Below are 17724 nucleotides of genomic sequence, written 5' to 3' on the forward strand. Positions count from 1 at the left end.
TCCCAAAATAACCCATGTGGAGGGTCGGTGATGAGATTATCTGCCGTGTGGGGAAGATAATTACTGCTCCCTAAGCAGATTAAATGTCCTGTAACGTTATTGCGGAGAGTCAGGCTAATTGAATCATATTGTGTTCTTGTCTGCAGAGGAAGCATGATCTGCATTATAAGATCGCTCTTATTATAAACTACCTGGGGCACTGCATCTCCGTGTTGGCTCTGGTCATCGCCTTCCTGCTCTTCCTGTGTTTAAGGTAAGACGTTCTTCTGAATTCCCTTGAGGCCTTTCCAAAGCCCCCCCCCCCCCCCCCCCCAAAAAAAAAAAAAAATATTTAATATATTGCAGCTTACGGCCCCTTTAAATGTGGCGACTGTGTTCACTTTCATTTTTCTGACTTTTTTTTTTTGCCACTTCCTGTCCTGGGGTGACAATGCTCACTCAATGCATCTATGGAGTCACAGTTTCCATTCCATTTAGATGGCACAAATAAAGTCTACATTGATATCTCCTGATGAAGTGGACCATATCCAAGAAACACGTTGCTATTATATGCAATTATCACAGTATTTATGATCGATTTTACAATTGTTGTATATTTTAGTATATAATCTGCTACTGTATGGACTAATAATATTTCCACTTCATGCTATGCCTTAAAATTATACTATAAATGTTGTTTCCATGTATCAAATTCAGGAAAGCGACATGTAAATGAAATGATTCTTTCTTTTTCAGGTTCATTGAGTAATTCCCCGTACACACGGTCGGATATTCCGACCACAAAATCCGTCGGATTTTTTCCGACAGATTTTGGCCGAAACTTGTCTTGCATACACACGGTCGCACAAAGTTGTCGGAAAATATCCGATCGTTCGGAACGAGGTGGCATACAAAACGTACAATAGGACCAGGTAGAGGCCAAGTAGCCAATAGCTTTCGTCTCCAAATTTTTTCCGAGCATGCCTGGCACTTTGTGCGTCGGAATTCTCTACACACGATGGGGAAAAAGTCAGATTTTGTTGTCAGAAAATTTTAGATCCAGCTCTCAAACTTTTTCCGTCGGAAATTCAGTCGGAAATTCAGTTGGGAAAAAGTCAGATAGAGCCCCACGCACCATCGGACAACATAATCCGATCGGACTTTTTCCATTGGAATTTCCGACTGTGTGTACGGGGCATAAACAGTGTTGTCACCCCATGCTGCTCTCTTGATTTGGACTATACCCAACTAGTGATGGCCGAACGGTTCGCCCGGCGGTCGTTTCGCGGCGAATTTCCGACATTCGCGGTCCGCACGTTCGAACGCCTTTTTCCGTCGTTCGCCGCGGCGGACTTACGTGTTTAATGTATACAAGAACTTTAACCTTTGGTGACACGTTTATCATGTGATACAGGACAGCCAATTGAGACATGACAGCACATGGACACTTGTACATTCCCCCTAACCTATAAATACACCCGATCCGGTGGCCATTTTACATTCTTTCTTCTGTTAAGATAGGGACAGGTTCCTGTGTGGAGTAGGGAGAGATAAACCACTAGCTATTTGGTACACAAAAGTTCTTTTCAGGACTGGTATAGGTGTTAGGTGTTGATAGGTTTGCTGTGCTGCTGATTCTTGCAGCAGCCTGAGTGTCTTTTGTTAGTTTAGAGAAAGGGAAAGGACGGTGTATGCTACAGGGACAGCCAGATTAGTCTTTCATCATCATCATCATCATCATCATCATTAGCTGTTACTATCAAGGTCCACAAAAGAGCTGTTCCAGTAACCACTAATCGTTCTCTTTTTTTGCCAATTTGTATAGGGACAGGAAGGAAGCAGTGTTGTCAGGCAGTGAGGGTAATTTTAAAGACTTGCTGTTATTATTAGTTCCACAAAGGTTCTTTTCAGGACTGGTATCAGTGGTACAGTAATAGGCTTGTACATGTATAATATTCTTTCTTCCAAATATAGAAAGGATATTATACTTGACTGCTGCCCTTCTGCTGCAGTCTGCTAAACATTCACAACTCACTTGTTCCACAAAAGTTCTTATAAGGACTGGTAACTTGGTATAGGGTGCTACGGTACATAGGCTTGAGTGCGGTACAGTCTGCTGTTCTGTAAGGACCGCTATCGGTCCACAATAGATAGGGTTGACGTGCACCACTGCTGACCGCTGCCCTATACTGCAGCAGTCCTTCAGCGGTATAGGGACTGACGTACAGTCTGCTAATCACTAACACACAACCTGCTTGTTCCACAAAAGTTCTTATAAGGACTGGTAACTTGGTATAGGGTGCTACGGTACATAGGCTTGAGTGCGGTACAGTCTGCTGTTCTGTAAGGACCGCTATCGGTCCACAATAGATAGGGTTGACGTGCACCACTGCTGACCGCTGCCCTATACTGCAGCAGTCCTTCAGCGGTATAGGGACTGACGTACAGTCTGCTAAAAACTAATACACAACCTGCTTGGTCCACAAAAGTTCTTATAAGGACTGGTAACTTGGTATAGGGTGCTACGGTACATAGGCTTGAGTGCGGTACAGTCTGCTGTTCTGTAAGGACCGCTATCGGTCCACAATAGATAGGGTTGACGTGCACCACTGCTGACCGCTCACCTATACTGCAGCAGTCCTTCAGCGGTATAGGGACTGACGTACAGTCTGCTAAACACTAATACACAACCTGCTTGTTCCACAAAAGTTCTTATAAGGACTGGTAACTTGGTATAGGGTGCTACGGTACATAGGCTTGAGTGCGGTACAGTCTGCTGTTCTGTAAGGACCGCTATCGGTCCACAATAGATAGGGTTGACGTGCACCACTGCTGACCGCTCACCTATACTGCAGCAGTCCTTCAGCGGTATAGGGACTGACGTACAGTCTGCTAATCACTAACACACAACCTGCTTGTTCCACAAAAGTTCTTATAAGGACTGGTAACTTGGTATAGGGTGCTACGGTACATAGGCTTGAGTGCGGTACAGTCTGCTGTTCTGTAAGGACCGCTATCGGTCCACAATAGATAGGGTTGACGTGCACCACTGCTGACCGCTCACCTATACTGCAGCAGTCCTTCAGCGGTATAGGGACTGACGTACAGTCTGCTAAACACTAATACACAACCTGCTTGTTCCACAAAAGTTCTTATAAGGACTGGTAACTTGGTATAGGGTGCTACGGTACATAGGCTTGAGTGCGGTACAGTCTGCTGTTCTGTAAGGACCGCTATCGGTCCACAATAGATAGGGTTGACGTGCACCACTGCTGACCGCTGCCCTATACTGCAGCAGTCCTTCAGCGGTATAGGGACTGACGTACAGTCTGCTAAACACTAATACACAACCTGCTTGGTCCACAAAAGTTCTTATAAGGACTGGTAACTTGGTATAGGGTGCTACGGTACATAGGCTTGAGTGCGGTACAGTCTGCTGTTCTGTAAGGACCGCTATCGGTCCACAATAGATAGGGTTGACGTGCACCACTGCTGACCGCTCACCTATACTGCAGCAGTCCTTCAGCGGTATAGGGACTGACGTACAGTCTGCTAATCACTAACACACAACCTGCTTGTTCCACAAAAGTTCTTATAAGGACTGGTAACTTGGTATAGGGTGCTACGGTACATAGGCTTGAGTGCGGTACAGTCTGCTGTTCTGTAAGGACCGCTATCGGTCCACAATAGATAGGGTTGACGTGCACCACTGCTGACCGCTGCCCTATACTGCAGCAGTCCTTCAGCGGTATAGGGACTGACGTACAGTCTGCTAAACACTAATACACAACCTGCTTGGTCCACAAAAGTTCTTATAAGGACTGGTAACTTGGTATAGGGTGCTACGGTACATAGGCTTGAGTGCGGTACAGTCTGCTGTTCTGTAAGGACCGCTATCGGTCCACAATAGATAGGGTTGACGTGCACCACTGCTGACCGCTGCCCTATACTGCAGCAGTCCTTCAGCGGTATAGGGACTGACGTACAGTCTGCTAATCACTAACACACAACCTGCTTGTTCCACAAAAGTTCTTATAAGGACTGGTAACTTGGTATAGGGTGCTACGGTACATAGGCTTGAGTGCGGTACAGTCTGCTGTTCTGTAAGGACCGCTATCGGTCCACAATAGATAGGGTTGACGTGCACCACTGCTGACCGCTGCCCTATACTGCAGCAGTCCTTCAGCGGTATAGGGACTGACGTACAGTCTGCTAAAAACTAATACACAACCTGCTTGGTCCACAAAAGTTCTTATAAGGACTGGTAACTTGGTATAGGGTGCTACGGTACATAGGCTTGAGTGCGGTACAGTCTGCTGTTCTGTAAGGACCGCTATCGGTCCACAATAGATAGGGTTGACGTGCACCACTGCTGACCGCTCACCTATACTGCAGCAGTCCTTCAGCGGTATAGGGACTGACGTACAGTCTGCTAAACACTAATACACAACCTGCTTGTTCCACAAAAGTTCTTATAAGGACTGGTAACTTGGTATAGGGTGCTACGGTACATAGGCTTGAGTGCGGTACAGTCTGCTGTTCTGTAAGGACCGCTATCGGTCCACAATAGATAGGGTTGACGTGCACCACTGCTGACCGCTCACCTATACTGCAGCAGTCCTTCAGCGGTATAGGGACTGACGTACAGTCTGCTAAACACTAATACACAACCTGCTTGTTCCACAAAAGTTCTTATAAGGACTGGTAACTTGGTATAGGGTGCTACGGTACATAGGCTTGAGTGCGGTACAGTCTGCTGTTCTGTAAGGACCGCTATCGGTCCACAATAGATAGGGTTGACGTGCACCACTGCTGACCGCTCACCTATACTGCAGCAGTCCTTCAGCGGTATAGGGACTGACGTACAGTCTGCTAATCACTAACACACAACCTGCTTGTTCCACAAAAGTTCTTATAAGGACTGGTAACTTGGTATAGGGTGCTACGGTACATAGGCTTGAGTGCGGTACAGTCTGCTGTTCTGTAAGGACCGCTATCGGTCCACAATAGATAGGGTTGACGTGCACCACTGCTGACCGCTCACCTATACTGCAGCAGTCCTTCAGCGGTATAGGGACTGACGTACAGTCTGCTAAACACTAATACACAACCTGCTTGTTCCACAAAAGTTCTTATAAGGACTGGTAACTTGGTATAGGGTGCTACGGTACATAGGCTTGAGTGCGGTACAGTCTGCTGTTCTGTAAGGACCGCTATCGGTCCACAATAGATAGGGTTGACGTGCACCACTGCTGACCGCTCACCTATACTGCAGCAGTCCTTCAGCGGTATAGGGACTGACGTACAGTCTGCTAAACACTAATACACAACCTGCTTGGTCCACAAAAGTTCTTATAAGGACTGGTAACTTGGTATAGGGTGCTACGGTACATAGGCTTGAGTGCGGTACAGTCTGCTGTTCTGTAAGGACCGCTATCGGTCCACAATAGATAGGGTTGACGTGCACCACTGCTGACCGCTGCCCTATACTGCAGCAGTCCTTCAGCGGTATAGGGACTGACGTACAGTCTGCTAAACACTAATACACAACCTGCTTGGTCCACAAAAGTTCTTATAAGGACTGGTAACTTGGTATAGGGTGCTACGGTACATAGGCTTGAGTGCGGTACAGTCTGCTGTTCTGTAAGGACCGCTATAGGTCCACAATAGATAGGGTTGACGTGCACCACTGCTGACCGCTCACCTATACTGCAGCAGTCCTTCAGCGGTATAGGGACTAAGAGTTTTGTCACAGGGTCATTTAAAAAATGACATGCAGAGGAAGAGGCAGGCCCTTCCGCAGGGGTGGTAGGGGTAGGGCAGGAGCAACAGGCTTGAGCCAAAGTGGGAAGTTGCAGAAGGTGCGTTCAATTACTTTAAAGGATGCACCAGACTTGGTTGAGTGGCTCGCTCAGCCTTACTCTTCTGCACCCTCCTCATCCTCTCGATCTGCACCCTCTTCTTCACTCTCTGCTATGTGCACCCCCAAAGACACTACCACCAACAACACGACCACCACCACCACCACCACATACCTTCCGCTTGAGTCACTGGAATTATTTTCCGATCCATATCAAGAGGACATTTCTGATGCGCAGCCACTCTTGGTATTGGATCAGGAAGAGGAGGTAGCAACAAGCGCTACTCAGCAGTCTGACGCCAGTACCCAGATCAGCCCAAGGAGGAGGTTGGTCCCCGGTGTTGCTGCCTACTCCGAGATCTCTACTTATAGCGGTGGGGAAGGTGACGTTGATGATGACGTGTCTAGTGATGTCACGTGGGTGCCCACAAGAGAGGAAGAGGAGGGGAGTTCAGAGGGAGATATGGACCAGCAGATAGGGAGGAGAAGCAGCAATGACTTACATTGCACAGCAGGGACAAAGCAGACTGCAAATGTATCAGGAGCGAGTCATCGACCATGTACGGTCACATCTGGCGCTCCCAGGACACCGGCACATGGCTCCGCAGTGTGGGCTTTTTTTAACGTGTCCGCTGCTGACAATAGCGTTGCCATCTGCAATCTTTGCAGTCAACGCGTTAGTCGCGGTAAGCCCAATACTCACCTAGGGACGACCGCCTTAAGAAGGCACATGAGCAGCCATCACCGAGCCCAGTGGGAGCAACGGAACACACAAAGCCACACTGCAGGCTCTCACCGTCCAGCCTCGTCTTCTACTTCTCCTTCTCCTCTCTCCTCACAATTGTCCTCCACTCCACCTTCCATCACGCCAAGCTCACATTTTTCTGCAAAAAGGCAGGCTTCCGTGGGCCTAATGTTTGAGCGTAAAAAAATGATGATGCCGGATAACCCTCTTGCCCAACGGTTGGCGGCTGGCTTGTCAGAACTCATAGCCCGCCAACTACTGCCATATAAACTGGTGGACTCGGAGGCCTTTCGCAAATTTGTGGCCATTGGAACACCACAATGGAAGGTCCCAGGAAGGAAGTATTTCTCAGAGAAGGGCATCCCAGAGCTATATGGCCATGTTCAGCGGCAAGTGAATGTATCTCTGGCACACAGTGTCGGTGCCAAGATACATCTGACCACAGACACGTGGTCTAGCAAACACGGGCAGGGAAGGTATATCAGTTTTACTGCCCACTGGGTGAACCTTCTGACGGCCGTCAAGCATGTAACCCGTGGCACCCGTGTAGATTTGGTTTTACCGCCACGGATTGCATGCAGGCCTGACTCTTCTTCTCCTCCTCCTACTCCATCCTCCTCCCTCTCCTCCTCAGCTGCCTCCTCCTTTTCCGCTGCTAGCGTCTCTTCCACTGCACCGCCCAAGCTCCCCAGAACCTATTCCACATGCCAGGTGAGACGTTGCCATGCCGTGCTGCGTCTGTTGTGCCTGGAAGCAAAGAGCCACACTGGCCCGGCACTCCTTTCAGCTTTGCGTTCACAGGCAGATGAGTGGCTAACACCGCTCAATTTGACAGTTGGTAAAGTGGTGTGTGACAACGGTGCCAATCTGCTTAGCGCATTGAAACAGGGCAAAATCACGCACGTGCCGTGCATGGCACACGTCTTAAACTTGGTCGTGCAGCGATTCCTTGTCAAATACCCTGGGGTCCAGGACATCTTGCGGCAGGCAAGGAAAATCTCGGCCCATTTCAGAAGATCTTACACGGCCATGGCTCGCCTTGCTGACATTCAGCGGCGACACCATCTGCCGGTCAGACGTCTTATTTGCGATTGCCCGACGCGATGGAACTCAACCTTCTATATGCTTGATAGGCTGCTCCAGCAGAAACGTGCAGTTAACGTCTACCTGTATGAACTCTGCGAAAGAAACGGTTCTGGGGAGCTGGGTTTTTTTTCACCGCGCCAGTGGCTGCTCATGCGCGACACATGCAGACTTCTGCGGCCATTTGAGGAGATCACCAAACTGGTCAGTCGCAGCCATGGCGCCATCAGTGACATGGTACCTTATGCCTTCTTTCTGGAGCGTGCATTGCGTCGTGTCATTGATCAGGCTGTGGAGGAGCAGGAGCGGGAAGATGAGGAAGTCGCAATGCTGGATGAATTCCCAGGGGGGGCTACTCTATCTGAGACAAGTCAACAACAGGAGTCTGATGAGGAGTCAGAGGAGGATGGTGCCGGGGCGGATGAGCAGGAGCAAGAAGAGCATGCTTTAAACCTTTCTGGGATCCCTGTTGTGCGTGGATGGGGAGAGGAGAATGAAGAGGACGACATTATCCTGGATGATGAGCAGGAGCCAGGCCACCACACCGCTTCCACTTTAGTGCAAATGGGGGCCTTCATGCTCCAGTGTTTTAATAGGGACCCCCGTATAAAAAGCATGAGGGTCAAGGACCAGTACTGGGTGGCAACGTACTTAGACCCCCGGTACAAACACAAAATGGCGGAAATGTTACCGCCGTCGCAGAGGGCTGTCAGAATGCAGCACTTCCAGGCCTTGCTTCGAGAAATGCTGCATTCTGCTTTTGCGTGCGCTGGCAGAGGAGCAATTCCCACTCCCAGAGAAGGATTTGCGGGTACCAATCCAACAGCGCCTGCAAGAAGAGGCCGGTTTGAAGATGTGTTGGTGACTTCGGATATGAGGTCATTCTTTCAGCCGACCCATCGACAGGTGTCATCCGGATCCAGCATCAGGGAACGCCTAGACCGTCAGGTGTCCGACTACATTGGGTTAACGGCCGATGTGGACGCTCTGAGGAGTGATGAACCCCTAGACTACTGGGTGGGCAGGCTTGACCTCTGGCCAGAGCTTGCCCAATTTGCAATCGAACTGTTGGCTTGCCCCTCATCCAGTGTCCTGTCCGAAAGGACGTTCAGCGCAGCAGGGGGGATTGTGACCGATAAGCGTACTCGCCTAGCTCACCACAGTGTTAACTACCTCACATTTCTAAAAATGAATGAGGCATGGATCTCGGAGGAATTCAACACATGTGACCAGTAGACCATGTATATGTCTATAAACTATTTTTTTAATCAAGCACACAGACCTTCTTAATTCATTTGGCTCACTTCCTTGACCCAAAAAAGCACACCGTACTATATGCCCCTACCCTCCTCTTTGAAGAGGTTGAGCGGTGTCATATTTCTACTGGGGCTGCTTATGATATCCCTGTGCTGTGCTGACTTCCTCCTGGGGGTTCTTATTATGAAGGGATCACACTATCCCTGTGCTGTGCTGACTTCCTCCTGGGGGTTCTTATTATGAGGGGATCACACCATCCCTGTGCTGTGCTGACTTCCTCCTGGGGCTGCTTACGGTGCTGCTGTCAGTGCTGTATGTCACGGTGCTGCTGTCAGCGCTGTATGTCACGGTGCTGCTGTCAGCGCTGTATGTCACGGTGCTGCTGTCAGCGCTGTATGTCACGGTGCTGCTGTCAGCGCTGTATGTCACGGTGCTGCTGTCAGCGCTGTATGTCACGGTGCTGCTGTCAGCGCTGTATGTCACGGTGCTGCTGTCAGCGCTGTATGTCACGGTGCTGCTGTCAGCGCTGTATGTCACGGTGCTGCTGTCAGCGCTGTATGTCACGGTGCTGCTGTCAGCGCTGTATGTCACGGTGCTGCTGTCAGCGCTGTATGTCACGGTGCTGCTGTCAGTGCTCTGTATTACGGTGCTGCTGTCAGATGCCTCTATCACGGTGCATGTGTCATTCCGGTATGTCACGCTGCTGGTGATCATCTCCTGCACCCTCTTCTTTGCCTACCCTGGTCCCTGACCTTCCCTCTCCTCCATTGCCTTCATTAGCTCCATAGTCCTGAATTGTTAGAACAATTTCCCAAATAAAATAAAAATGCTTGTAGTTATCGATCCCAAATTCACCTCATACATGTATTATGTCATTGTCCAGATGGTGGGACTACGTTTTACCCCCTAATAATTACCACGTGGCCGCAAATTCGACATGAAGGTTTGCAAAGTTCGCCTCCCATTGAAGTCAATGGGGCCCGCGGCGAACGGTCGGTTTCGCGAACGTTTGGGTCCGTTCGCATTTCGCGTTCGCGAAACGTCCCGTCGGAAGTTCGTCCATCACTATACCCAACTTCCCCTCTAGGGATGAGCCTGATGTTCGAGCCGAATAGCGAACAATGTGCGGTGTTTGCGGCAAATTTGAAAGCCTGATAAAGTTTATGGGACACTAACATGAAAAATCAAAAGCGTTAATTTTGAAGGCTTATATGCAAGTTATTGTCTTAAAAAGTGTTTGGGGACCCGGGTCCTGCCCCAGGGGACATGGATCAATGACATTTTTTTTTTTTTCAAAACGGACGTTTTTTCGGGAGCAGTGATTTTTTTTGTCTTTCTTTTACAATTTCTTAACACTTTTTTTTGTGAAATGGTAGGGGTACAATGTACCCCATTACCATTTCACATGGGGGGAGGCCGGGATCTGGGGGTCCCCTTGTTAAAGGGGGCTTTCAGGTTCCAATAAGCCCCCCCGCCCGCAGATCCCCACAGCAACCGGGCAAGGGTTGTGGGGATGAGGCCCTTGTCCCCATCAACATGGGGACAAGGTGCTATGGGGGGCTACCCCAAAGCACCCTCCCCATGTTGAGGCTATGTGGCCTGGTACGGTTTGGGGTGGGGGACGCTCTCTCTTCCCTCCCCCTATTTTTCTGCCTGCCAGGTTGCGTGCTCACATAAGGGTCTGGTATGGTGCAGTGTTCACCTTACTATTTTTGTTCACCTAATAAAAATAGCCCGTATTGCGAAACGCTCGTAAACCGCGTTACGCGCAATGCGAGGTTCCACTGTATATAGCAGTCTTGTGACTCCTATCGGTGTCTAGTTAAAGCTTATAGAAGGAGTTTTCATTCTCCCCTGATTGTCCTATGAGGCTGCAGGATCCCTGACCCTCTGTCTGGACAGTGCTGATTGGCCCTGTGCTGATCACGTGTAAAAAAAAAAAAAAAAGAAGAAAACTCTCTAGCAAGAAACACCAAACTGAGCATGTGCAGATTGCCCCCAAGGCTCTGTTCTATCAGGAGATGGATTGGGGACAGTGAAAGAAGGGGAGGATCAGAGAAGACAGGATCAAACAGCCTTTTTACAGAGGATTAACCCTTCAGGTTCCACAGTGAGTATAACAAGCATGCTCTACTGCATATACAGATTGATTTTACTGTTGTGGGTTTAGTAACACTGTAAGTTAAAACAAAAATATCCTGTTCTCTTTGTATTGCTTCCTTATGTGAAAGTATGGTCAGTTTTCTGGCCATGCTGGGGCTGCGAAAACAGCCTGCCTGTCCTCCAATGGTCAGGCTTGTGCTGCCTCCCCCCCCCCCCCCCCCTCCGCACAGCCATTCACAGGGGAGATGAGTTCACTGCTGTTTCTCTGTATATGCAGTAAAGCATGCTTGTTATACTCTCTGTGCAACCTAAGAGGCAGAAAAACAAATTCTTTGGCAGGCAAGCCAACTGTTACTTTTATGTAGTTAATCTGTGTAACTGTTTGCCTGGAGTTCAGCTGTAAAGCCATTGTGCAGGGAGCTAGCAAAAAAAACAGAACTTCCAAAGGTCCACTTTAACCACTCGAGGTCCGCGCTATGGCCGAATGACGGCTACCGCATGGACCTGAATTTCCGGGAGGCCGTCATAGGACGTCCTCCCCTTTGCACGCTCCCCGCACGCCCCCTGCAGGCTTACACTCAAGGGACATCAGTCCCGAAGAGGAAGGAGGCACATCTGCCTCCTCCTCTGTGCCTACCAGTGCCACCTGCCATTGCCACCTGCCAATGCCCATGAGTGACACTTAACAATGCCCACAAGTGCCACCTATCAATGCCCACCAGTGGTGCCAATCAGTGCCTCATCAGTGACACCTAGAAGTGCTGCCTTTCAGTGTAACCTACCGGTGCCCATCACTGCCAGCTATCAGTGCCAGCTATCAGTGCCACCTATTAGTGCCGCTTCTCAGTGCCCACCAATGCCAACCTATCAGTGCCCTTCAGTGCCAACCATCAGTGCCACCTCTCAATGTCACCTATCAGTGCCCACCAATGCAGCCTATCAGTGCCCGTCAGTGCAGCCTATCGGTGCCCATCGGTGCAGCCTCATCAGCGTACATCAATGAAGGAGGAAAATTACCTGTTTTCAAAATGTTATAACAAAATATAAAAAAATATAATTTTTTTTTTAATTCTGTATTTAAAAATTTTTTTTAACAAAAAATAAAAACCACAGAAGTGATAAAATACCACCAAAAGAAAGCTCTATTTGTGGGGAAAAAATGCTAAAAATTTCATTTGGGTACAGTGTTGTATGACCGCGCAATTGTCATTCAAAGTGCGTCAGCGCTGAAAGCTGAAAATTTGGTCTTGGCAGGAGGGGGGGTTTAAGTGCCCAGTAAGCAAGTGGTTAAAGTAAGTACTAGAATAAAATCCTATAACCTACACTAAATATATATGGACCTTTTCTTTCAAATCCATTTTAGAATCTTGCAAAAAGGTGTTTAAAGTTTTATGTGTTGTAGAGAAATTTGGAAGGTATTAATAAGAGAACGTACGGCGAATGGAGATCCGAAAAGGTCATCCCAAAGGGGAGAGCCAACAAGAAGAAAAGGATAACCTGTTGTGGAGCGCGTCGCTTGTTTGAAGATGGAAAAATTGGATGATGTGTTTCTGTCAATGTTCTGCAGGACCCCAATTAAAGCATTTTCAGAAGAGTGAGCTGAGAGAGAGCCGGATGGATCGGATCACAGAGCTTTGATCTTCATATTCTAAATTGGGCACAGTTCTCAGAGAGACAAAGTAGCCAAGAAGGTTTGAAGGAAGACTCATGGAAGATCGGAAAGGTTCATATAGTATTGAAGGTTCCGTGCCTGTTTAAAAAAAAAAAAAAATCAAGCTTTGAAAGCATATATTGAAACAATGTAATATTACAGAGAAACATAAACATACAGTAAGGGGGAAGAAAAAAAAGTATTTGGTCCCCTGCCGATTTTGAAAGAAATGATCGGTCTATAATTTTAATGGTCGGGTTAATTTAACAGTGAGAGACAGAACAATAACGAAAATATCCAGAAAAACACATTTCAAAAAAGTTATAAATCGATTTGCATTTTAATGAATGAAATAAGTATTTGACCCCTTCGCTAAACATGACTTAGTACATGGTGGCAAAACCCTTGTTGGCAATCACAGAGGTCAGACGTTTCTTCAGGTTTGCACACATCTCAGGAGGCATTTTGTCCCACTCCTCTTTGCAGATCCTCTCCAAGTCATTAAAGGGGTTGTAAAGGTAAATGTTTTTTCACCTTAATGCATTCTATGCATTAAGGTGAAAAAACATCTCACACTGCCGGCGCCCCCAGTCCCCCCGTTTTACTTACCTGACCCCTCGAAAATCCCGCGCTCGCCCCCGCCGTCCTCTTCGCCGCTCAGCCTGGCCGCTGATTGGCTGGAGTGGATGGATTGAAAGCAGCGCAGCCATTGGCTCGCGCTGCTGTCAATCACATCCAATGATGCAGCGCGCCGGGGGCGGGGCCTTGTGATACAGCGAGCGGCTATAGCCGCCGGCTGTATCACGGGAGCGCGTCCACAGTGCTTCTCACCAATGCGAGGGAGCTCGCATTAACGTGAGAAGCACCTGCGGGAGGAAGCTGAGACAGCCGCCGAGGGACCCCAGAAGAGCAGGTTCGGGGCCACTCTGTGCAAAACGAGCTGCACAGTGGAGGTAAGTATGACATGTTTGTTATTTTAAAAAAATAAAAATTTTTACTTTACAACCCCTTTAAGGTTTTGAGGCCGATGTTTGGTAACTGGAACCTTCAGCTCCCTCCACATATTTTTCATGGGATTAAGGTCGGGAGACTGACTAAGCCACTCCAGGACCTTAATGTGCTTCTTCTTGAGCCACTCTTTTGTTACCTTGGCCATGTGGTTTGGGTCATTGTCATGCTGGAATACCCATCCATGACCCATTTTCAGTGCCCTGGCCGTGGGAAGGAGGGTCTCACTCAAACTTGACGATAGCCCCGTCCATCGTCCCTTTGATGCGGTGAAGTTGTCCTGTCCGCTTAGCAGAAAAACTCCTCCAAAGCATAATGTTTCCACCTCCATGTTTGATGGAGGGGGTGGTGTTCTTGGGGTCATAGGGCATCATTCCTCCTCCTCCAAATCTTGCGAGTTGAGTTGATGGCAAAGAGCTTGATTTTGGTCTCTTCTGACCACAACACTTTCACCCAGTTCTCCTCTGAATCATTCAGATGTTCATTAGCAAACTTCAGATGGACCTGTACGTGTGCTTTCTTGATCGGGGGGATCTTGCAGACGCTGCAGGATTTCCGTCCTTCACGGTGTAGTGTGTTACCAATTGTTTTCTTGGTGTCTATGGTCCCAATTGCCTTGAGATCATTGACAAGATCCTCCTGTGTAGTTCTGGGCTGATTTCACAACGTTCTCATGATCATTGAAACTCCACGTGATGAGATCTTTCATGGAGCCCCAGACCGAGGGAGACTGACAGTTATTTTGTGTTTCTTCCATTTGCGAATAAAGGCAGCAACTGTTGTCACCCTCTCACCAAGCTGCTTGGCGATGGTCTTGTAGCCCATTCCAGCCCTGTGTAGGTCTACAATCTTGTCCCTGAAATCCTTGGACAGCTCTTTGGTCTTGGCCATGGTGGAGAGATTGGAATCTGATTGATTGGTTGCTTCTGTGGACAGTTGTCCTTTAGACAGGTAACAAACTGAGATTAGGAGCACTCCCTTTAAGAGAGTGCTCCTAATCTCAGCTCCTTAGCTGTATAGAAGACACCAGGGAGACAGAAATCTCGCTGATTGATAGGGGATCAAATACTTATTTTACTGATTAAAATGCAAATCAATTTAAAACTTTTTTAAAATGCATTTTTCTGGATATTTTTGCTGTTATTCTGCCTCTCACTGTTAAAATAAACCGGCCATTAAAATTATAGACTGATCATTTCTTTGTCAGTGGGAAAACATACAAAATCAGCAGGGGATCAAATATGTTTTTTCCCTCACTGTAACTATACAAAACATTGTTAATTTTTTTTTTTTTTTTAATGATGGATGCATCATACAGTATATTATATTGAACACCAAAGATTTCCTAATGCTGATTTTTTTTGCGAAGGTAGACCAAATATTAAAAGCCTACGTAAATTTTTAAATAGTTTCCCTTATGCCTCATACACACTATCAGATTTTCTGCTGAGTATTTCCTTCAGATTTACCAAAACCATGTAGTAGAAGGGCCTGCCTGATTGCATACACATTGCAGCTCCTAAGGTTTGTCCTCATATTATATGGTTTTGGTAAATCTGAAGGAAAAACTCAGCAGAAAATCTGATAGTGTGTACGGGGCTTTAGTGATAATTATTTTGTCCATACCATCATTGGGATCTGGGCAGACTGACAAAGGTCTCGATAAGACCCTTTACCTGTTCACTTTTGTGTTGAGGAATCTGTGCATTGTAGTGGTCGTGAACTAGACAGGTCAGTAGGCATTTTACTAAAATACGAAGATGGCAAAGTGCACAACCCTTGTTGGCTCTGCCAGTTGGGATAACCTTTTGGATCTCTACACACGACCGGACTTTTTGACAGCAAAGGTCCGACGGAACGGGTCCGTCAGACAATTCGATCGTGTGTGGGCTCCATCGGACCTTTGCCACCGGAACTCCGCCGGACCGAGAAATCCGTTCGTGTGTGTGCTAGAAGGACGGACAAAAACCGACGCTGGGGCAGCTATTGGCTACTGGCTATGAACTTACTTATTCTCGTTCGGTCGTACGCCATCATGTTCGAAATGGACTTTGGTGTGATTGTGTGTGGCCAAGTCCGTTCATTCGGAAAGTCCGTCGGAAATCTGCCGAAATTCCGTCGGAAAGACCGTCGGACCTAGTCCCTCGAAAAAGTCCGGTCGTGTGTACGCGGCATAATGGTGCAATAACATTATCACAAATTAAATGAGACTCTTGGAACTTTGTACATAGGTGGAGATCAGCAAGGGTTGGCATGATGTGTTTCTGTCAATGTTCATATAGTAAATAGAGATCCAAAAGGGTATCCCAACTGGCAGAGCCAACGAGAGAGAAGGAGGACTTGTAGTGGAGCATGTAGATTGCTTGAAGATGGAAAAATTGGATGATGTGTTTCTTTCAATGTTCTTCATGACCCCATTTACGGCATTTTCAGAAGAGTGAGCCGAGGGAGCCTAGTTGGAACTGTTCACAGAGCTTTGATCTTCTGTTCTAAATTGGACACAATTCTCAGAGAGACAAAGTAGCCAAGAAGGTTTGAAGCAAGTCTCATGGAAGATCGGAAGTTTCATATAGTGGACATTGGACACAATTCTCAGCCCTTGTACACACAGTCAGAGATTCCGACGGAATGTGTCCGATCGGACAGTTTTGTCGGATATTCCGACTGTGTGTGGTCTCCATCGGACTGTTTCCGTCGGAGTATCCGACGGACCAAGTTTTCCAACTTGTTGGTAAAATTTTCCGACAAAATGCTCCAATCGGACATACTCCGATCATGTGTAGAGAATTCCGATCGGACAAAGTGCCACGCATGCTCAGATCAAATTCCTACACCAAAGCTATTGACTACTAGCCTGAACGTAGTCCCGTCGTAACTAAATAACGTAATCACGTTCTGTCCGACTGTGTGTATGCAACAGTTTCGGACAAAATCCGACGGATTTGGTTGTCGGAATGTCCGACCGTGTGTACAGGGGCTAAGAGAGACAAAGTAGCCAAGAAGGTTTGAAGCAAGTCTCATGGAAGATTGGAAGTTTCATATAGTATTGAAAGATTTTGGCTTGTTCAAAAAAAAACAGATTTGAAAACACATATTGAAACAATGTAAAATTTCAGAGAAGCATAAACATATACAATAAAATGTCAATATGGAGCAATGGTTGCAGACTGAGTTGGGACAGACTACATGGACAGAGGGGGACAGAAATGCCCCATGCACACGGTCAGACATTCCGACCACAAAATCCATCGGATTTTTCCCGACGGATTTTGGCCAAAACTTGTGTTGCATACACACGGCCGCACAAAGTTGTCGGAAAATCCGATCGTTCGGAACGATGTGACGTACAAAACGTACGACGGGACTACATAGAGGCCAGTAGCCAATAGCTTTTGTCTCCAATTTTCTTCTGAGCATGCGTGGCACTTTCTCTACACGCGATCGGAAAAAAGTCCGATCTGATTTTGTTGTCGGAAAATTTTAGATCCAGCTCTCAAACTTTTTCCAGAAATTCCGACGGAAAAAAGCTCACACACGATCGGATTTTCTGACAACATAATCCGATCTGACTTTTTCCGTCGGAATTTCCGACCGTTTGTGTATGGTGCATTATGGTACAAATCCTCAGGAACAAATCGTATGGCTTTAGGATCCACTGAAGAATCCAATCAAGCACACTTAATGTAGAACTTCTGAGAGACTGAAGAGATCTCTAGGCAGTGAACGGACAAAAAGAGCAGAGAGCGCAGACTAAGTGTAGTAGGTGTTCACACATTTATTTAAAAAAAGACAATTTCCAAACTCACATGAAGTAAACTTAAATGTGCTTATCGTGGTTATCAAAGGGATTCCCAGCTTGGGAGGGCACCAGAAGAGCTGTCACAGTGGATGCACTGGATATGGTCTGGATGACACCTGTAATGGATAAGAGAGACAGCAAAAGGGCGCCAATCTAAGTGTAGCAAGGTAGAGAGATGGACACTGCACACAATAATTGGCACAGTGTGAAGGTGACCATGTGCATAACAGTCATTGGTG

General features: G+C 47.4%; 1 protein-coding gene across 2 annotated transcripts in view; it reads left to right on the forward strand.

Moving 5' to 3' along the window:
• CRHR2 (corticotropin releasing hormone receptor 2) overlaps nucleotides 1-17724 on the forward strand; it is a 543313-nt gene that overhangs the window by 431275 nt on the left and 94314 nt on the right. For both annotated transcript variants that reach the window (XM_077490673.1, XM_077490674.1), the window contains one exon: nucleotides 147-253. In XM_077490673.1, the coding sequence (XP_077346799.1) occupies nucleotides 147-253 (107 nt within the window). The remainder of the gene's footprint in view (nucleotides 1-146; nucleotides 254-17724) is intronic.

This window comes from Lithobates pipiens, unplaced genomic scaffold, assembly GCF_037356315.1.
Source record: "Lithobates pipiens isolate NorthernLeopardFrog02 unplaced genomic scaffold, aLitPip1_a1.2 Scaffold_19, whole genome shotgun sequence".
In the NCBI taxonomy this organism is placed as follows: domain Eukaryota; kingdom Metazoa; phylum Chordata; class Amphibia; order Anura; family Ranidae; genus Lithobates; species Lithobates pipiens.